This window comes from Suillus bovinus (assembly GCF_016758785.1).
Source record: "Suillus bovinus strain UH-Sbo-P2 chromosome Unknown EDB93scaffold_23, whole genome shotgun sequence".
Classification (NCBI taxonomy): Eukaryota; Fungi; Basidiomycota; class Agaricomycetes; order Boletales; family Suillaceae; genus Suillus; species Suillus bovinus.
In genome coordinates this window covers 176,220-196,256 of record NW_024542079.1, presented here as the reverse complement: position 1 = coordinate 196,256, position 20,037 = coordinate 176,220, and the positions used below count along the sequence as shown (strand labels likewise).

Below are 20,037 nucleotides of genomic sequence, written 5' to 3'. Positions count from 1 at the left end.
TTGCTGAGAATACCACTGCTCATATACATAATATGTGGAACGCAACTCTGGTGGCTGCCTTTCAGGCGGTAGCCTATTTCGTTGGTTCGGATCAAGTCTTCGGCTCACTGACAAGTCGGTAAGCTAGTATTGGTTTAGAACTCCGTTACAGCAACGCCTGGCTGGCAGCGTGATTTTGGCGGCTTTTAATGAACTTCATCATTTCTTGACAAAAATTGGTCGTCTGACCTCGCATTGGAAGGTGCATGATAGAAACATTGATTCAAGTTGTAAGTTGTGTGTGGAAGTGAGAATCGAGTGAGATATTTAGGACGAGGGGACAACACATTTCGACATCCATCTATAATGTCCAATAAGGGAATGTCAGCTTATATGGGTCCCAGTTTTGAATGTTGTGCATGAACACTTAAATATACTTTTACTAGTAGTCTTCAGGAAAGGGAGTGCTCCATATATAGATGGACTAGCCAGTTCTACGTACAAGCAAAATATAAGATGGTGTGCCGGTATAATATTGTAGTGAGTGAATGTGAATAGATACTAGTATGTGGCGATCCTCCAGCGTGGTCAAGTCCATTCTACATCATACCATCTATCGCGCCATAATCGCCTGTGTCTTAACCCCTGCCTCATCTATGGCCTGTTGAAATGCGATCATGTGCTCCTCCGCAACTCTTCTGCAATCTGCGCCTTCCCGCTCCCACCGTTCAACACGTCCACGGCTGCGCTCCGCGCCTTCCCACTCCCCACGCAACCCACCAAAACGGTTCTTCAGCGCACGAATCCGCCGACCCGAATCTGCTGTAGCGGCTCCATTCACCTGCGCCTGCTCTGATATCGTTGTGAGCGATGAGAGTAGTGCCGCTGTATGTGTTCGCAGTTGCACCAGGTGCGGCAGCGGTGCAGCAGCACTGGAGGGCTGGGGTGCAGTGAAGGAGGGCTTTTCGGGCGACGAAGGTAAGGACGGTGCATAAGATAATTCAAGCTCGTCTTCCTCGGTGACGGTATCTAGCTTCGTTGGCGCGTGTCCACCCTCGCTCTCGCCTTCGTCAATGTCATCCAACTCACAAAGGACGTCATTCCCACCGACCTCGGTCGAAAGCCGGCGGAATTCACGCTCATAGGTAATGAGCTCGCGCACCTGACTTTCCCTCTCTTTTGTGGCCTCGTTAATGGCACGGATCATGTCCGATGCCAGCCTTTCCAGGACATGTGCGCTTGGAGCGGTATCCGAGGTGTGTGCGGAGGGAAAAGTAGGTAGAGCATCGACGGCGCGTAAATGTGCGAGGAATTGATCTGTGGAAGCGAGATTTTGTGCAAGGATCTCCATGGCATCTTGCTCTGGTCTTCTTGGTATAAGCGAGTCGTCCCCACCATCCTCGTCTGGACTGTTTTCAACATCTTCATTGACATCCTTATCAGCGCTCCCACTTCCGCCTAGTTCCTCCGCCAGATTGGAAGCCCCCATCTCATCAGCTAGGCTACTTCCAATCTCGTTCGCAAGACTGTCTCCTGGTATATGCAGTTCACGTTCCTCATTTCCACGTATGCAGTCATTTTCATCGATGCCTTCCGCGCCTTCGTCGTACTCAATCCCAAACTCCTCTACAAGCATCCGCGACCCGCCTCCGGGCTCAGGCATTAGTGCAACAGCGAGTTCATGTGCCAGAGAATGTGCCCCATTCGGCATAGTCTGATCTAGGGACAAGAGCGGTTCAGACCCCCGCATTGACTTGCGCGGCGATGAGGACTGGTGTCTGGCGTGCGACATGGTGCCGCTGAAATCTTGAATGAATGGTATAGTGGGTCAATGTAGGACGCGGACACGTATTAATAATGCGATGATGTCTTGAATGAGCGAAGTGATTTCTACGCAAGTACTCGTCTATAAGTACTTTGTAGTTGCCTAGCCGTTATGACCCAAAAGTTCTAGATTCTGTAGAGGTGGTTGAGGTGAAAGGACAGACAAGACTACGGCTTACTAATCCTATTATCCTTTGCTTTTCTCGATCACCTACGATACCATCTTGTCCATACTTTGTCTGTCCATACTCACTGATATACTCGTCGAACGTCCTCTCTTTCTGCATCTAGTGGCCGATACTGGTGCTCTATATTCCATAGACATCTAAGAGTTCTTTTTTGCTCTCGCAATTTTATTCATTTATTTATCCTATTCACAATGGCTGGCTACTTCTCCAACCACTCGCAATTCCAGAGTCGTTTTGCAAATACAGCATCTAACACTACCACAAGTACAGCTACTACTACACCTGCCATCCCAGCAGAGACGCGTCCGCGACTCCCTACAAGCAGGCATTTCTCCACTTCCGTCGCACACCCGCCACACGAGGAGCGCGACCGGGGTGTCGATGTTCCCGCACCACTGCCCGTTCACCCTCTCCGGAATACGTATGTTCGTGGCTTCCTTCTCATCCTCATCCGTGACTCACGTCTATTGCACCAGATGGGTCTTCTGGTTCCGTCAACAGCGCGCTCCGGGAAATAAAATCACCAATTATGAAGAAGGCATCAAAAAAATTGCTTCTTTCTCCAGCGTCGAATCTTTTTGGGGACTTCAAACCCACCTTTCACCCCCTTCTGCACTCCTGCCCACTACGGACTACCTCCTGTTCCACGCAGGTGTTCGGAGGCCTGTGTGGGAAGACCCCCTGAATCGTGCTGGTGGGAAGTGGATCGTGCGATTGCGCAAGGGAGTAGCAGACAGGGTGTGGGAGGACCTCGTTATGGGCGTCGTGGGTGACATGTTTGATGAATGTGGCACACAAGGGGAAGGGGAGGAAGGTGGGTGGCCAGAAATTTGTGGTTGCACCATCAGCGTGCGTCAGAGCGAAGATATTGTGAGTTTGTGGAATCGTGTCGATGGGGATGCCAAGGTGCGAGAGAAGATTCGGTGTGTCTTTCGTATTTTTTCCTGTAATTTCAACGGTCTGATTGGTATGGTAGGGACACCTTGCGGACTGTGCTCAACCTTCCTCCATCGACCATCATGGAGTATAAATCTAATAACGGTGTGGTCTCTCCATTTTCTTTGCAGTCCATCTTAATAACGCAACCACAGACTCCATGCAAGACAAATCCTCGTTCCGCAATTCCGCGATTGAGAGGATGCCCAGCATCGCTGATGCATCGTGACAGCCTTTTTTGTGTCATGGCGCGGATCCTGACCGTTTTATTCTGTCTTTTTGGTGCACATGCAACATCACACGAACGTAATGCCTTCTTGGTATCCTGATTTTCTCATCATCAGCATACAAGGAAATAATCGAACATGAAACTGTAGCTCGAATCTTGAATTGTAGCAGACAGTTGGGATTTTCTGTCCGCAACACAGATAATTCGTTACTCTCAAGCCAACTTGATTTTACTTCTCGTCACTTAAATCGTGTACAGCATGTTACATAGCCGATTTCCAAGTGAGCTCGCAGTCAAGCAAGAGCGCAAGTTCAGTTTAGTATTCGGTGTAAGTGAACAAGCACAGTATAATATATTTTTGTGAAAGTGCAGGCCCGTCCGACCCTTGCATAAAACTCCGCGGCGTTGATATCGGATTCCAAGCCACCTTGGCTAGTAGCACGGACCTCAGTGCTGCTTCACCAACATGTCGCTTCCCCAGAAGAATGAAGAATACGGTACTGAAGTGTACTGGTGAGTAGCTAGATATCTGTTTCGGAGACTATTTATTTATCCATCAAAGGGACAAGAGATACGAGCAGTATGTCTTCATCTGTTCTCTTAATGAGTCATGAGATACCGTAGATAATTAGAGAAGCTGAGGATGCCTCTTTCGATTGGTTCAAGACCTATGCGGATGTTGCGAATGACATCCGAAAACTCATCCCCGATAGAGCTGCACGCATCTTAATGCTCGGTTGTGGAAATTCAAAATTTTCGGAGGATGTAAGTCTTTCCTCTTGCATAATCTTGCGACTAACACTGTCGTGCAAACAGATGTGGGAAGATGGGTACAAAAACATTGTCAACGTTGATGTACGGCTCTTGTTGTGGCGGTCTTTGATCTACCTCTTATTTCTCCCAAAGTATTCGCCTGTTGTTATCGAGAAGATGCGCAACCGGCACAAAGATCTGCGCCCAGAGATGACATGTAGTTGTTTTTTCTGAAAACACTGGAAACACATATTAATTCTTCGATAGGGGAAGTGAAGGATGTGCGAACTCTGGACGGTCTAGACACTTCATCTTTTGATGTTGCAATCGATAAAGGTACATGATGGATTTAACTTGATGTTTTTCGAAGTCTCACGCTTTCCGGTCCCAGGGACAATGGATGCAATGATGACGTCTTCCACCGATGTCTGGGTACTATGTTTGATTATCATGGCAACATACGACATACTGATAAGATCCTGTTGTTTCCACAGGATCCACCAGAGCAAGTAATCAAAGATTGCACAGCAGAAGTATCTCAAGTTATACGGTTAGTCCCTTCATATCTCCATACCTTCTGGTCTTACAGGGACTGGCAGTATACTTAAGCGCAATGGCATCTTCATATACATCACCTTCGGACAACCGCACTTTCGAAAACGATATCTCACTGGTTCACATGTAGCACGAAACACTTCACTTGAGATCAACCAACTGGGAGAATCTTTCCATTATTACATGTATACCCTACGGGTGCTATGATGATGGAAGGTGGAAGGATTACAAATCTGTGCGCTTCCCAGACCGTGACGCTTAGATACGCGAAATGTGCTTATATGTACTGTACCGAGCACCTAAGTGTGTCGAATTAGGAAATACAGCCCCTGACAAGCGCCGATACTACTTAAGGTACTACAAAGCAAAGCACACAACGTCACCCTCTTATCATCACGATTTATCAGACTGATAATGCCTAATCCCAAACATCATGAACAGTTTTACTTCACTTTCATCACATTTATGGTGAGTTTTTTTATTGAGCAGCCATGCAGCAGCTCACTCGTCTGTGCAAGGTCGAGGACTGTTTATTCCGGGTGCCTCGTGACACACTAGAGTCGCAGTCGGAGGTCTTTCGCGATCTGTTTCTACTACCTGTTGAGGCCGACCAAGCTGAAGGATACTCGGACACAAATCCTATCGTTCTCGAGGGTATTCTCAAGGAAGATTTTCAATCTCTTATGAAGGTTTTATATCCCATGTGAGTATTGATGATGACAGCTTAAATTTATGCCTTGGAACCTGATGGCGGTTCGCCTTTGACAGGCCATTCACCCGCCTACCACCTTCTCCGGATGCACTTCCAGCGACCCTCGAGGAGTGGACAAGCATATTGAAGCTATCCAAAATGTGGGGCTTCACCCACATTCAGGAATTCGCCATTCAACAGATGGAGCCTATGCTTGCTATCCGTCCTCTAGACCAAGTTGCACTTGCTCAAGATTATGGGGTCACAGAATGGCTGGTCCCGGGTCTGCTGCAACTTGCAAGGAGAGAAGAGCCCATCGGGCTCGAAGATGTACGGAAACTTGGACTGGATACTGCGTTGAAGCTTGCCGATATTCGGGAGAGCGCACAGTCTAGTGCTGTGCCAACTTGGGCTGGACGTCCAAGTTATTTTATACATCCCATACCAGACCGTTCAACTGACGTGCCCGCCATCACTGCGACTGGTCCTCGAGGATCTACTTCATGTGATTTCACCAATCGAATACGTCAAGTGTTCAATTTGCAGGAGTCATTTCAAACTCCAGATTTTACATTACAAGTCGGATCGACGCAATTCCTAATACTATAATACTGTTTATACTTTTGTATAACATTTATTTAGGGAGTGCGAGCTGATGATGGTGAAAGCCAACCAAGGCGATAGGCCCTGGGTAGGTCATTCTTTATTCCGACTCTGTAATATCTACAGGCCAACTTATCCTGAGCAATTTTACTTCACCCTTCTGGTGTATTGGGCCTCCACGTAGCAGCTCACTCTGTCTACAGCCGGACATCTTTCGCGAAAGATTGTCAAGCCGGCAAACCTGAAGGACACTCGGATACAGAAGTCAAGGTTAACAGCAGTTACATTCGCAACATTTGACTTATCTCCTGTGGTAACTTTGCTCGAGTAGATGTTTTGCGATATTGATGTAGGGGCTCGCCATCGCAAACTGGATTGCTCTTGCACTAGTATCATTTCCGATTACGTCGTACCCGAAGTCGCATGGATAGTTCGATCAGCGTGTTATCGCATTCGCGCATCGACCTATCGCTTGTTCATAGCATCCCAAAGCGCTTGCGATATACTCGTAACACTGTCAACCCAGTGTGGATTTCATGAAGGGGGAGATCAGTAACAGATGGCCGTCGACGATGTTATAGTTGACGCTGACGCTTATGTAGACCCTAACAAAGTACGGGTCCCCTATCAAATAGGTGCATATTAGCCGTGCGCAACAAAAATCACCCAATTAGATGATTTCCTGAATCACGTACAGCGCGAGACACTGCAGCACAATTCATCAAAAACGTACATCAAAATAACACCTTTACATTTTCATAAAATCCAATCATCGGATTCTCCCCATTCGCCAGCCTCGTCTTCCCAAGGTCTGCATATGTCTCCAAATATTCTGCATGACTGAATACACTGCTCTTCCGCTCACCAACGGGAAGCCCACTCGCAGACGTCACGCCGTCCAGAGGTGAGCGGCGAGCTTGGGATGAAAAGAAACCGGCTCCAAGTGAAAGTGGAGACGTGCTCGATGCCAACGGCGACACTCTTGCATACGAGAGTTCGTCCCGTTCATCCGGGTCAGGCCCTGCCTGTGACAACAAGAACTCGTACATCTCGCGAAGGGCGGCAAAGTCCGTTGGGAACATGATGTCGAACCAGCCTTGCTGCACGAAGACACTCCCACAAGGAATCATCGTTGTGCCAACGCGCGTTTGTACTACAGGAGCGTTTATGCCAGGCACCGCATCCGGTAGTGACGAAAAGTCTGACAATAAAAGCCGGTGGCGAGGAAAGTGCGCACGTAGTATCTTCAGTAGACTCAACAGCCTCGTCGGGATGTAATCTGGAGGTGAAAGGTTCGGTGCGAATGGCAAAGATGCGTACAATCTCCGCAAAGATGGCGAGCGGAGGAATAGCGGTAGCGGGACAGGAAGCGACAGCCGCCGACGCAGCGCGAGATAGGAAGCGATGAGCGGATCACTGATCTTCGTGTAAAACGGTACGAACTCGCCCATTTCGTCCACAGCTACGACCCCTTGATATGCCTCCAGGGTCTTCAGATCATACCGGACCACATCGTGTGCGAAATTGTCGACCACCTCCGCTGCTACCACATAACATGGTGCGTGTTCCTTGCGTTGCCACTGGAAAACACTCCGGTTCACCACATCCACGACCTGGCCATGACCCTGTTGATGTAGACGGTGTCGCTGCGCCCGTGCCAACTTCTCGCTAATCTCAATGATTGTATACTGCGTGCGGTCATATACTTCTGGGTAGTGGGTCTTTAGAAAATCCAGGATATTCAGCGCCAGCGTGCCATTTCCGGCTCCCAGCTCGTAGACCTTGAAGTCTTCGTAAGGGAAGTATTTGAGCAAGTACTCGGACACCAAGCATTGAGCTATCGCCTGCCCATACCATGGCTGTAGAAACATGTTAGCTATCTCTGCCAATAAGACGAAAATAGATTTGCCCACCTTGAACAATTCTGTCGGAGTATGCCATAGTTGCCTCCCAGGACCGTCCTCTTCTCCATTGCCAAACTCCCTGTACCTCTTTGCGACGTCGACTTCAAACTCGGCACTATCTCTATATTTATTAAAATCAAAGCCTCCCTCAACACCACCGCAGTGTGGAGGTGCAGTAAAAATCGTGGCGCGCTTGCTGAAATAGCCGTAGTGCGGATTGTACAGTGAATCCTCTATGAAATCTCGGACTAGCATCCGCACTCTGGTCGGTGGTTTGCGATGAGATTCGAGGTCACGCGACGTAAGCATCGGGTACTTGAGATGTTTCGAGTCGACGGTGGTAGAGAAAGAGATATCTGGATTATAGTTGATTTTGTCATTGTGTTTCGGAGGCGGCCTATCGTTCGCTGTCGGCGCTGTCGAAGAGAAGTAGACCTTGAGGTGACTTTGTCGTGAACAACATCGGTGGTTACATGAAAGTATGCTGCGAAGCATTTGCTGGTCAAAAAATGGCGAAAGTACAGCTGACGCTGTATGCCTATAGTTCTACGGAAACACGACCCAAATTTCCGTGTGATAATTATGCGCCGATGTTGAGTTGTTGAGTTTCCACTTTCCTTTCGAATCTAATGATAATACTAATCTCCTTCGACTGTCGTTGCCTTCCGGTATCAGCTGGTACAACAGTTCGCCGAAAATGACTACAGCGGAGCGCTTGGTTTGCTCCTGGATGGCATCGGAGAAAGACTCCGAGGTCGACGAGAGCGTTGCTGGTACACCTTTCGTTGCAAGACGCTATCAAAATTTAAACGCATTATTCAGGTATATCAAGTGGACAATTAACTTTGTTAGATATTATAAAGGCTCTTGGTGAATTCTTAACATCTGAGGAGGACCGCTTGCGGACGAAAGGTGAACTTGTCAATCACTTGTTAGTATCTATGTTCTCAATCGTTGCAGGCGTCAAGTTTCTGTCATCTGTTCTTGGACGATGTCCACACGAAAAGCTCAATCGCCAGGCTAGTGAGTACAAGCGACCTCAAGGATTAGTTAATTATACTCATTGTTTTTACTAGTCCGTGTGCTCACCACGTTTTATTGCAGCAAGCTTGAAGACTTCGAGACCATCATCCCTGCACTCAATGGTATCTCTTACCTTGTCAAGTTTCCTAACATACAGTCGGCTGAGGTGAAGGATATTCTCAACGCGTAGGTACTTGAATCGTCGCACATTTTCATTACTTCTAACATCGTCTAGTATATTCGCCAATATCAAAATGAAAGCTCTCGTGCAGTCCACTCGCTTCTTCGTCTTCTCAATCGTCGATTCTCTGATAGCTATCCATCGAGATACCCTAAAGGAGATGGGAAGTACTTTCCTTGCGGGATATGTGAACCTGGCAGTTGGAGAGAAAGACCCTCGAAATCTCATGTTGGCATTTGCCATCGCTCGCGTCATGCTGGTGGAATTCGATATTCTTGCTCATATTGAGGTAGGCCTTGCTTTCATGCATTCTGTTACATGTTCAAATGTCAAACATAGGACTTCTTTGACATAACATTCTGCTACTTTCCCATCACATTTCGACCACCACCCGATGATCCTTATGGCATCAGTGCAGATGATCTGAAGCAATCTCTTCGGTGCGACGAGGTTTTACATACTGTGTATTTCATCTACTAATTTTACTGCAGACTCTGTCTTTGCGCAACTCCAGCCTTCGGACCCCTTGGAATTCCAATCTTTCTTGAAAAGCTCACTGCCGGATCACCCACAACCAAGGTCAGTGCTGCACTTATGACATTTAAATGTTAATCTAATGACCCATCGGCAGCGAGACACTCTACAAGCAATGGACATCTGTCTTCCGGTTTACGGACCTGCTGTGTCGCGTGAGTTCGGGAAGAAAATTTGGAGCTCTTTGAAACTCGAAGTAAGGTTCTATTTCCTGAAATTGAGCATGACTTACGTGGAATCAGATTTTCCAACCGACTGATCCGGATACTGAACATTCAGCCCTTAATACACTGCAGGTCCTTGTTAGAACCATGCATGCTGATAAATCTTCAGACGCAGTAAGTGAGGACTCCATTACGGGCCTCGCACGAGACATGTGCAGCGAGTGCATACAAGCGTTGAAGGAGCCTGAGAAATCTCAAGCGAGACCTGCAATGAAGGTCATATGTGCCTTTGCCCGAGCTAATGGTAAGCATTTTACGACAGTACAAGCTGGATCTCAATGCTTTTCATCATCAGGATCGCTGTCTAGTTTTGCAGTCTCGCAAGCTGCTGAGCTTCTCATTAGAAATTTCCATGACCCAGATGAGGTTTCAAACCGGGCGTCAGTGGTTGTGTTGCTCACGGAGTTAATTGAAGCCTGCCGGGATGATGCTACTCAGTCTTCTCACCCAACATCATCCCCACTCACTGCCTCGAAGGATGCCCTTCTTGGGCTCCTCATTGTCAGCTTAAAATCACCTGCAACATGTCTGCCAGCGCTGCATGGTCTAATCACACTTGTGCGCACTCCTAATTTAGTAGCTGATGATGAGCTTGGGTACATAGTGCTTGAGGTCAGCGAGCTGCTACGCAAGGAGCCTGATGAAGTAGAAGACGTGACGTATGAACGATTTTTCTCCTCATATACAATGAGTTACTGAGGCTCGTGGTTTCAGCACGGACACCCTTGCACTTCTTTCTGCCATCGCTGGTATCGCGCCGCACCATCTGTCATCGCAAACGCTCCCAATTCTTTTTTCATTCCTTCCGGATGTTACTCCATCGAGGGATGCCACCGAGCAGCGTGCATCTTACTGGCGCGCCCTTTCGTCTCTCAGTGCCCTTTGTGTGCAACCACAGCTTTTTGAGACATTAGTTATTAGGCTCATCGCCAAACTCGATCTTCTTTGTGCAATCTTGCCAACTTCGACAATCGATCAGGAAAGTACAGCTGCGTATGCCCATGCTATCCTCACAGCCCTCGCAAATACACTTGATGTCAAAGTATCTTCGAAAGACGTAGATGTCCCCAAGTACGCCGAGCAGCTACTGCCGCACATCTTCAGATTGTACTTGGATGCTGCGCTAGCGAGCTCGGAGGTGGTGGCTGTCGCTGCAGATCCAAGGCTGCTGCAAGTCGGGGCGAGGATTATCAGGCTCGTGAGTCAGACCTTGAATGTTGCGTGAGTCTTTATCTTATCTCTGGGTGGACGCTATTGATCAAGGTGGCAGGCGACAAGAAAAACTTGTTGCCTCTGTGTTTGCTGCCTACACGCAAGGTGACGTGAAGCAGATAACTGGCGGTCTCTTGAACTCTTCCACGCCATTTGCACCTCTCCATGTGGGTGCAACGTTCACATTCCCCTTATATATGTAATGTTGACTCTGATCCTAGCTCAATGCCAGTTCCCGACAACGGAACAGTTTCACTCTTTTCTCTTCTACCATTGTCTCATTACGCAAGGAGGTATGCCGCTTTTCAACCTGAATTTCAGTACTTCTGTTAATGCTGCTTCAAGGTTCGCATGCCTGTCGACGATCTATCCAATTTCCTCTCTGAACTGATCGCGTGGAGTGATGACCCATCTAGTACAGTATTTCAACGAGAAGCCGCATCCCACGTTCTTGCTTCCACTGTCAATAAACATGTTGAAGGTGATTTATGACATCCTTTTATTATAATCGGACTGATCACCTTTCTTCAGATATATCTGGCTTCCTGTCACACCAGTTGGAGAGCTACTCGTCATCAGTCCTCAAGAACCCAAGTATTCCAGCACAAGCACGCAAGCACGCGATCAATACCTGGATATCCGTACTCACCTTCTAGCTTTTTATGTTATCAATGCTGATTTTTCTCTCCAGGTCACAAGGGCGCTCCTTGTGCGCTCTCACCCCTCTGGAAATATATTCTTTGATCACTTGTTCGAGCTTTTGGATGACAACATGGTCGGCTGGGATGCAGCGCGAGCGATTGGTTTGCTTGCAAGCGAGGATGCCGTATTGACGAAGCGCAACAATGCAGTTCTTAAGGTATGCAAAGGCAAACCTAGCAGAATCCTCCAAAAACCATATATTTCTAGGTTCTACACGTGCAGAAGTACTTCAACGTAGTGATGCCGCGGTTGTTAGAAGGAGCCAAGGGTATGTCAGGTGTTCGTATTCCATATAATCTAACTGATTGCCCATTCGCAAGGATCGCAAAGAGAAACTGCATATTTGGTTGCTTTGGCGTACCTCATCAATGCTGTACCGAAAGCGGTCTACGTTACTCAGATGCCCTCAGTGAGTCGTCATTTTATTTGACTACAACATATTAGTTGGTTTGCTGACAGTGCTCCCATAGCTGATGCCTATTCTACTACGCGGACTCGACCTCGTCGACCCATCCATTCGTTCACACATTATTAACACATTGTCTAACAGTATCGATATTACATCCGCTGATAAGGACGCTGTCTCAATGTACGCGTCGACTCTCGTGCTTGCCATGCTCAAAAATTGCATGTATATGGAAATGCCCGATCCTGTGTGTCTTTCACGCGTTCGTTGATTCTGCTTGAAATACTCATTAGCCAAAGGGAGTACGCGCAGCGGCGCTCAAATACCTGGCATTGCTGCCAGGCACTGTGCGATATGATTTACTGCATCCTTACAAGACGCGTGTATTGAAGGAGTTAGCAAAGGTTTTGGATGATCCTAAACGTGTGGTGAGGAAGGAGGCAGTTATCGCAAGGTGTGGCATGATAGCATTATCGAACGTTCGTCTATTTACCATGCATTAAACAGGACGAACTGGTCAGTTTCTATGTGGGCTAGTTTATCCAGCGGCAGAACTAATTGTCTTTGGGCAGGTACAAATATAGCGGGTAGTTTCGACAATACCTCGGGTGGGGCATATCATGGAACCGTCTAAATAAGCTTTAGATAGACCGAGGTTGAGTACACCTCGCAGGCGAAAATTGAACAAGTTTGTCTTCTGTTGTGACCAGCAGGTCTTATAGCTCGTTTTCACGTGAAGTATCGGTATCTGTCTTGACCAGGCCTCCGCCCGACTTTCGTAAGAAGAAATACGATGTAAGATAATTGCAGTCTAGCGTTTGCGAACGAGGAACACGGTAGATTTGCAAGAGACAACGGGGCGATCCTTATCGTGATTCTTTGAGGTCGATTTATTGCTACAGTCACTCTAATACATAGCCACTAGGACACTTCATCATTGGACTTTGAACGCCCTGGACTGACAAGGCAACGACATCTCATCGTCAGTCCAAATTCTCATTCACAAAAGTACCGTCACTTACCCAATTGCTGGTTTCTACAGAACTCATATCTGGTACATCTCTTTAACCTTTGCCACAACTTCCGGAACCCCAGTATTCTGTAACGCAAATGGCCATTAATGAGAAAACAAAACTGAGAATCACGACACATCCTACCTTTGTAAGTTCATCACTAATCTTGACACACTCCTTTCCATCAATCGACCCAAGCTTAATCACAATGTTCAACGCCTTGCTTTGTTCCTTATACCCACTGCTCTTCTTCTTAAAATCGTTCGTCAGCCAAGTCCCAATACCAAAAGAACCTGCACGTGTAAGAAAATAACCGATGGTTAGACGAAACGCGACCAACAACCAAAAATAACACGACAACGTACACTTGAACCCGAGCAGTTGACACTGTTCATTCAACTCCTTGGCCTTCTCATAATCCAACCCGTCACTGAAGATGATAGCTTTCTGTGTATAATCGATCCCACGCTCTTCATACATCCGTTTAGCCCTGGGCGCGAATACTTTTGGGTCTCCTGAGTCTTGACGCAAGGCTTTCCATTGGTTAGCACGTCTATCGTCGAATTCCTACAAATAAAATAAAAATAAACACCAAACACGAAGATGGATATAGAAATCGAAAGAAAATAAGAAACGCTGCGCAGTGACAAGATGGACATACGCACCCGGTAAAATACTTCAGTAGAGAATGTATCCGTGAGCGTGACTGAAAGACTGTCTCTATAGAGCTTTGACCAGAGGTCTAGAGCTGTCCGAGCAGCGTCTTTATAATCTCCCAGCGCTGCGACCTAAGCGTACCGTTGAGCAGAGGAGAATTTGTCATGAAGAGAGTGGGACTTACACCCATGAACCACTCGCTAAAAGTCACGAGTTATAAGTCGGAAAATAAAATAACAAGAACAGCTACGCACTGAGCGATCGTGCCTATCACGTTGAGGTTGTATCGCATAGCGAGGTAGACCTGTGCATCTGCGTCAAAAAAGGAGACCACCGATGTGAAGAACAGCATACATTACTAGTTCCAAAAAAACCCTCCTTCCACTCATGCGCATCCCTCGCCTTGATAATCCCTCTCACCACCAAATCCTGCGTGACAAACGACCGCCTGCGCCGCGTCCCGAATTCGCTAAATATACACCGCGCGTCTAAGAGAGATGCAGCTTTATGCGTAGCTTGTTCTGGCCCGTTCCCGTACTCAGTAGCACGAAAGAATCGAGAACTGAATTTAGTCACCTTCTTGCCCGGTATAATCCCAATCCCGATCCGCATATTGAAAATACATCTCACAGAGACACGCCATGAGCGGGACCTCCCATAAAACGGTCTCCAGCCACGGGCCTCTCGCTTCGAGCTTAACGCTGCCCATATCAGGGTCATCAGAAGACGGCAAGAATGTGACAGAGATCTACGGGGTGCGCGTCAATGGGGTACAAGGAAAGAGCTCGAAGGGTATATAATCACTTGTTCGGGTTTAAACCTGTAAGACTGGAGATAATCAAGGTATTCAGGCTTAAAATACTTGCATTTATCTTGGAGCCAGGCGCGCTCGTCTTGTGTTAGTTGTATATCGGCGAAACCTGCATGTATTACATCAGGACACAAGATAAGATAGTCGGAGAACACGGACTGTTTAGAGCTTCGCGAAATTTCTCTATACATGCTCTGGAGAACTGGCGGTGCTTGTCGCGGTGCGTGAATCGATACACGACTTGCACAGTGGGATAGTATTCGAAGATAGCCTGTTGCATTGTGAACTGCGCAACTACGTCAGGCGAAGGTGACGATGATGGTGTTACTACGACGCATACCTTGTACAAGTCGGTGTCGAGGATCGACACGACCTTGAATTCAGCCTGGACGCTAGCACTGGCCATGATGATGTTGATGGAGTTGAAAAGTGTGGTGTTGCTTCAAATCACCGGTACTGATCGCCGGGAGTCTTCGTAGTACATAAGTAGTAGTACTACTGTGGCCCTGCCAGCGAGGCCAATCAAATCGAGTTTCTGGTGAATTAATATTTACGATTTGGAATGACGAGTTGAAACAAAGTGCACCTTGACGTGGACACTGGAAACAAAATGAATCATGATTGACAATTACTTATTCGCAATTGCAAGTGACTACGGACGGCCTTTTCAGCAAATCTTCTGTAGCTCGTCACAGTGAGACTTGTCGTCAACCACTTCAAATTATCTTCCACGAGTGCTGTAGATTCGTACTAGTATAGATCTGATTTTTAGGACGTTTGGCAGATGTCAGATTCGCGAAACAATTCAGTTTTTTTTGGGCTCAAGTAGCCAGGGTCTCTGTTGAAACAACAGCCGTCTATAAAATTCCTTTGATATTAGTGGTAGCTGCCTCGAGTTCACTACAAGGTCATTGTAATAAGATATTCATATCATAGGACCATTTACAGGGGATTACGATGAGCGGATATGAAGTACACAATCCATTGCACCTATCGAATTTGGTCAATTTCGAACCGAGTCGAGCTCACATCAAATTTAACTCGCCTCGACAGCAACACTGACATAGGTGAAGCTGCTAGCTACAGCGAGCATCAATCCTACGTCTCCTCAGCCTCTTTCACAGCTGTCCCGGGTCCAGCCTCAAGTTTATCCACCAAATCACCAGTCCGTTCCCTGAGGGCATCCCTCATCTCGCTCCATAACACCTTGCCTGCATCACACGCAACTCTAAACACCTCTTCAAATCGATCCATATGCAACCTGGTCTCCATCTGGACGAGCGTCACGCGTCCTGTACGAGGCATCACGCCTACCACGACGCTCGGGACGTCATTTTCTTCGACTGTGGTTAGATCAAGCAAGGGTTGGGTGCCATACACGCCACCGCTGATGGCGCAGACAAAGTCAAATAGGGGTATGCCCGCAGTTGCTAGAGCGAGGGTAGAGGCGTTTATGCATGCAGGGAGGAGGCCGCCATCGAGCTGGAGGACGTGTATATATATGTCGATGGTACTGCGTGGGTAGAGATGGGTTTGGACGACTGGTTCAAATGTGCTTTTAATTGATGCTGCGAGTTCTAGGAGGCGCCTAAGTGGTATTAATGATATGATAAAGTTGGTATAGATGATATTTACTTGTCACCTCTGCCTCTTCTTCTTCGTTCACCGACGCCAAAAGGGGCGAGTTGGACCTCGACATTTAGTGTTGCGCGATCGTGGAATGTTTCGCGTCTTGTTCCTGGTTTTGATTCGTGTGGGCCGAGGACTGAGACGCGTACTTGAGTGAGGCCATGTGAGTAGGTGATGCTGCCGTCTGCTGTTCCTTGTGGTGCAAAGTTGATGGCTAGTGTTCGTAGTTCATAAGGTCTACGACCATCGCTGCGAAGAAGACCAGCATTCAGTAGCTCGACACGAGATGACTGGATGTGAATTGGTGGGAGGGTTATGTTCGGATTGAGTAAAATGGGCGTACCATGGTGGCGGAATAGACAAAGCGTCTGTGTGATGACTAATCACGCGAGTCGGAGTTTGAAGAACTTGGTGCGATCAAATATTACTTTGGTCGATGGCTTGCCATTTCGCAAAGTATGTGGGTAAGTCTCGTCGCCATCGCTTCTCGTAGAAACAACTGACTAGGTGGGATAGACTGAACATAGAAATCCTGAGGGAAGAACATACTGGTTTAATACTGGCACTCGTGAAAGTGTCTGGGAGAAGCCAGATGGTGCGCATCCAAGTTTTGTCTGTCCTGTCCTGCGCTAAATGTGAATTGTTTAGACTTGAAGACTCCATTTGAGGTGATTTAATATTTTTCCCTAGCCGTATGCTCACACTAACCTATCCCTTCAGAAAGCTCTCGGAGAGACAAAATGGAAAGAGTACTTCTCCGGAGGCAGGAAGTATTATTACAATGTATGTCCAGTGATCAAGATATTTCTCATTAGCGTTTAACCTACTTGAACAGACCGAATCCAAAGAATCAAAATGGGACATGCCAGACGAGCTGCTTCTGCTCCTTGAAAAAGTCGAGAAGGAGAAGCAAAACAGCCAACTTGTAGTTGCAGGTTCCATTCCGTATGTCCTTAGCCTATTCTCCTGCCCTTTCTCCTGATAGTTTGATCACAGCACTTCGTCCGCTCCAATTCATGCTTCGACAGCCCCAGCGCAGCCTGACGGCACCATAGTCCCTGCAGGCTCTGCCTCGCTCCCTTTTAGTAACACAGGCGTTCTTCCCGCACGGCCGAACCTTCCGGATGACCCTACCATTCCTCACAATGGTTTCGCCACCTTTGAGGAGGGTGAGAAAGCTTTTATGCATCTTTTGCGCAAGGCGGGTGTTGATGCGGACTGGACGTGGGACCAGACTATGCGCACCATCATTACGGATCCATTGTACAAGGCATTGAACTCCCTAGCTGAGAAGAAAGCAACTTGGCAGAAGGTGCGTTTCCTTCGTTCACGGTATAACATGCTACTTAACTTTCCTGGCATGCACAGTACACAGATGGTCTACGTCAGAAGGACGAAGAAGAGCGTGAAGCACGACTTTCGAAGCTCCGCCCAGCAATACGCAACATGCTCAAGGGCAATCCGAATGTGTTTCATTACACTACGTTTGCTACCGCGGATAAATTGTTCTCGCAGCATCCCATTTGGCAACTAGCTCGTATCGAGGCCGAGCGAAAACTCATATTTGAGGAGTACGTCGCAGAGCTCAAGCAGCGGGAAGTGGTACGTTCTTGTTTATTCTCCTGATCATGAATGCAACCTCACACACACACACCCACAGCAAGAAACTCGTGCTGCGCGTACGCGTGCAATCTCCAAAGTCGTGTCTCTTTTCAAAGAACTCGATGTAAATGTCCTCACACGTTGGCGCAAGGCTCACGAAATGGTCACCGAGTCCCCCGACTGGCAAGCTGATTCTGAGCTGCGCAAGCTTCCTACGCTAGATATCCTCCTTGCATTTGAAGATTACTCACGTGTCAAAGAGCGTGAGTTTGAAGAGCAGATGCGCCGCGCACAAGTTGAGAAGACACGTGAGGAGCGCAAAGCCAGAGAGGCATTCAAGGGATTGCTGCAGGATCTTGTGGCTACTGGAAAAATCAAGGCGCGCAGCAAATGGCGTCATGTATACCCAACTTTTGCTTCTGATCAGCGATACCTCAATATGCTCGGCAAGCCTGGATCGAATCCGTTGGAACTGTTCTGGGATGTTGTCGACACACTCGACCAGAGGCTCGATGCTAAGATCGCTATTGCCGAGGAGTGTGCCAGGCGTGGCGATGATCCCAATGTCATGGATGTAGTAAAAGGTGACAAGGATAAAGAATCCGTGAGCGTAGTGACTGTGCAGATGACATTCGAAGAGTTCAAGGCTCGCGTAAGGAGGGACCCCGACAGCGTAGGTAAGCTCGGGGAGGGTGATCTACACGAGGTGTACGACACGGTATGTTGCTTTTTTGCGTGTAAATGACGAAAGCGCTTACGAGTCTGGTAGATCCACGATCAAGTCGTGAAGAAGCAGAATGAAGAGAAGCGCCGCACAGAGAGAAGGCAGAGGCACCTACAGGATGATCTTCGCTACGCGATGAAGAAGCTTCCCGAGCCGCTTGACATTACATTGTCCTATGAAGCTGTGCGTCTTTCATGGCCCTCATCGATTATTGATCTAATCCTTATGCAGGCTGTTCCGTTCATTGAGAACCTCCCTGAGTATAAAGCCCTAGACGATGACGAGAGTCGACGTTCAGCCTTTGCCAAGTTTGTGAAGAGGCAAAAGGAACGACTACGCGAGGCTCCGTCGGAGGATGGTGCTTCAACCACGAGTAGACGTCGCAAGGAGCCTGAACGCGAACGTGAGCGAGATCGTGACCGTGACCGCCGCGATGACCGTGACAGAGAGCGAGACCGCGAACGAGATCGTGAGCGGGACAGGAGCTCCAGACACCACCACCGTGAAGACCACGATGGGTACCATGGCCGTGACAAGGACGGGCATGGCGAACGTGAACGTGAGCGGGAAAGGGACCGTGAACGTGAGAGAGAGAAGGACAAGGAAAGAGACAGGGACAGAGACAGGGATCGTGAGCACAAACGGCATGCCCGAGACGAGCGGGATGGTAGGGATGATCGCAAACGTAGGAAAGGTTCAAGGGAACGTGGTTATGGACGAACTGATGCGCCGCCATACGGAGATGAGGAAGAGGTTGACCATGTGGCCGATAAACCTGAACGGAGTAGAGAACGGAAGCGGGGCTCTGATAGGGCACATAGTGAACGCGCTGAAAAGCGTGCTCGTTACGATCCTGATATCGACTCTAGGGAAGAGCGCGGAGAACGATCCCGGAGGGCGGAAACGCCTGAGGAAGGGGAGATATGATACTTACCCACTGGTTTTTAAAATTCACTGAATTTAGTTTTCTCGTGCGTAATGATTCAGATTGTGAAACAAAAATATCATAGTGCTCAGACCAAATGCTATGGATTCGAAAGAACCGGGAACTCAATGGAGCCTATACGCAGACGAGTGTATGGATGCTTGTTCTTGATCGTCTTCTGGTAACCTTTTCTACGCTTCTTCTTGAACACCACCTCCATTTTACCCTTGGTATGCTCGACAACGGTAGCCTCAACCTTGACGCGACTTGGGGATATTACGGGATCACCGCGAAGGGTGTAATCCCGTGAACCAACTTCATGTATATCCTGCAACGCCAACACGTCCCCAACGCGTACGTCTTTAAGATGTGGGACTGTGAGCAAGTCCCTGGGTGCGAGGAGATATTTACGTCCGGCGAGGGATGCGACAACATATTGCGAAGGTTGGGAACGAATAAGAGAAAACGCGGCACTAGTATTTTTCGGGAGTGCTGCCTGCGTCGACACCGAACATGACGCCACTAAAAATTGTATCAGGAGGCACTGATAATATGTAAAAAATGACTAACCGCGTCTTAGATTATTTGATAGCCAACCACGAATTTGCCAACTAGCCATAGCGAAATGAAGACACAACAGCTCTCTTGAAGTAAAAGACTACGTGACCGCGTGACACCGTGACACGGAGAATAGGTTTAGTCGGAGATTCAAATTAAGTCTGTTCCGAGAAA

The 20,037-nt window shown here is 47.9% G+C and overlaps 10 protein-coding genes across 10 annotated transcripts; 5 read left to right on the top strand and 5 right to left on the bottom strand.

Moving 5' to 3' along the window:
* Positions 1-425: 425 nt before the first annotated feature.
* On the bottom strand, positions 426-2,008 carry EDB93DRAFT_1142497 (uncharacterized protein). The gene has a single exon (XM_041449343.1). The coding sequence runs from the start codon at positions 1,769-1,771 to the stop codon at positions 593-595; it is 1,179 nt and encodes a 392-aa protein (XP_041308289.1). The 5' UTR covers positions 1,772-2,008; the 3' UTR covers positions 426-592.
* Positions 1,992-3,571, top strand: EDB93DRAFT_1142495 (translation initiation factor eIF 4e-like domain-containing protein). The gene is made up of 5 exons (XM_041449342.1): positions 1,992-2,412; positions 2,468-2,914; positions 2,968-3,032; positions 3,083-3,484; positions 3,529-3,571. The coding sequence occupies exons 1-4, from the start codon at positions 2,183-2,185 to the stop codon at positions 3,154-3,156; spliced, it is 816 nt and encodes a 271-aa protein (XP_041308288.1). The 5' UTR covers positions 1,992-2,182; the 3' UTR covers positions 3,157-3,484; positions 3,529-3,571.
* Positions 3,572-4,821, top strand: EDB93DRAFT_1142487 (S-adenosyl-L-methionine-dependent methyltransferase). The gene is made up of 9 exons (XM_041449341.1): positions 3,572-3,669; positions 3,719-3,736; positions 3,789-3,921; positions 3,973-4,011; positions 4,063-4,126; positions 4,177-4,245; positions 4,301-4,341; positions 4,404-4,459; positions 4,509-4,821. Exons 1-9 carry the CDS (start codon positions 3,623-3,625, stop codon positions 4,669-4,671), a joined length of 630 nt encoding a protein of 209 aa, XP_041308287.1. The 5' UTR covers positions 3,572-3,622; the 3' UTR covers positions 4,672-4,821.
* EDB93DRAFT_341899 (uncharacterized protein) lies at positions 4,595-5,835 on the top strand. Its single transcript, XM_041456142.1, has 3 exons — positions 4,595-4,932; positions 4,983-5,167; positions 5,233-5,835. Exons 1-3 carry the CDS (start codon positions 4,879-4,881, stop codon positions 5,762-5,764), a joined length of 771 nt encoding a protein of 256 aa, XP_041308286.1. The 5' UTR covers positions 4,595-4,878; the 3' UTR covers positions 5,765-5,835.
* A 657-nt stretch (positions 5,836-6,492) lies between these two features.
* Positions 6,493-8,157, bottom strand: EDB93DRAFT_1084329 (DUF185-domain-containing protein; the record flags this gene model as incomplete). Its single annotated transcript, XM_041445827.1, has 2 exons — positions 6,493-7,617; positions 7,672-8,157. 2 exons carry the CDS (start codon positions 8,155-8,157, stop codon positions 6,493-6,495), a joined length of 1,611 nt encoding a protein of 536 aa, XP_041308285.1.
* Positions 8,158-8,392: 235 nt separating this feature from the next.
* On the top strand, positions 8,393-12,447 carry EDB93DRAFT_1084215 (Dos2-interacting transcription regulator of RNA-Pol-II-domain-containing protein; the record flags this gene model as incomplete). The annotated part of the gene is made up of 20 exons (XM_041445817.1): positions 8,393-8,435; positions 8,485-8,574; positions 8,623-8,685; positions 8,739-8,871; positions 8,921-9,155; positions 9,206-9,306; positions 9,358-9,445; positions 9,498-9,596; positions 9,643-9,868; positions 9,920-10,269; positions 10,325-10,845; positions 10,895-11,003; positions 11,058-11,129; positions 11,182-11,317; positions 11,368-11,477; positions 11,528-11,695; positions 11,746-11,815; positions 11,859-11,947; positions 12,009-12,191; positions 12,244-12,447. The coding sequence occupies 20 exons, from the start codon at positions 8,393-8,395 to the stop codon at positions 12,445-12,447; spliced, it is 3,090 nt and encodes a 1,029-aa protein (XP_041308284.1).
* A 542-nt stretch (positions 12,448-12,989) lies between these two features.
* On the bottom strand, positions 12,990-14,831 carry EDB93DRAFT_1249831 (Quinolinate phosphoribosyl transferase; the record flags this gene model as incomplete). The annotated part of the gene is made up of 11 exons (XM_041452915.1): positions 12,990-13,043; positions 13,102-13,250; positions 13,323-13,524; positions 13,623-13,745; positions 13,799-13,814; positions 13,869-13,918; positions 13,969-14,135; positions 14,191-14,362; positions 14,419-14,534; positions 14,585-14,711; positions 14,766-14,831. 11 exons carry the CDS (start codon positions 14,829-14,831, stop codon positions 12,990-12,992), a joined length of 1,242 nt encoding a protein of 413 aa, XP_041308283.1.
* Positions 14,832-15,234: 403 nt separating this feature from the next.
* On the bottom strand, positions 15,235-16,418 carry EDB93DRAFT_1142471 (exoribonuclease, exosome component 4). Its single transcript, XM_041449340.1, has 4 exons — positions 16,398-16,418; positions 16,061-16,344; positions 15,471-16,013; positions 15,235-15,415 (listed from the first exon to the last, which is right to left on the bottom strand). The coding sequence occupies exons 1-3, from the start codon at positions 16,398-16,400 to the stop codon at positions 15,524-15,526; spliced, it is 777 nt and encodes a 258-aa protein (XP_041308282.1). The 5' UTR covers positions 16,401-16,418; the 3' UTR covers positions 15,235-15,415; positions 15,471-15,523.
* Positions 16,419-16,493: 75 nt separating this feature from the next.
* On the top strand, positions 16,494-19,355 carry EDB93DRAFT_1225581 (uncharacterized protein). Its single transcript, XM_041451211.1, has 10 exons — positions 16,494-16,518; positions 16,571-16,649; positions 16,703-16,722; positions 16,775-16,837; positions 16,890-16,999; positions 17,051-17,366; positions 17,423-17,656; positions 17,715-18,374; positions 18,426-18,563; positions 18,612-19,355. Exons 1-10 carry the CDS (start codon positions 16,513-16,515, stop codon positions 19,305-19,307), a joined length of 2,322 nt encoding a protein of 773 aa, XP_041308281.1. The 5' UTR covers positions 16,494-16,512; the 3' UTR covers positions 19,308-19,355.
* EDB93DRAFT_1142469 (ribosomal protein L21-like protein) lies at positions 19,356-19,960 on the bottom strand. Its single transcript, XM_041449339.1, has 2 exons — positions 19,876-19,960; positions 19,356-19,827 (listed from the first exon to the last, which is right to left on the bottom strand). Exons 1-2 carry the CDS (start codon positions 19,922-19,924, stop codon positions 19,406-19,408), a joined length of 471 nt encoding a protein of 156 aa, XP_041308280.1. The 5' UTR covers positions 19,925-19,960; the 3' UTR covers positions 19,356-19,405.
* Between the last annotated feature and the right edge of the window lie 77 nt (positions 19,961-20,037).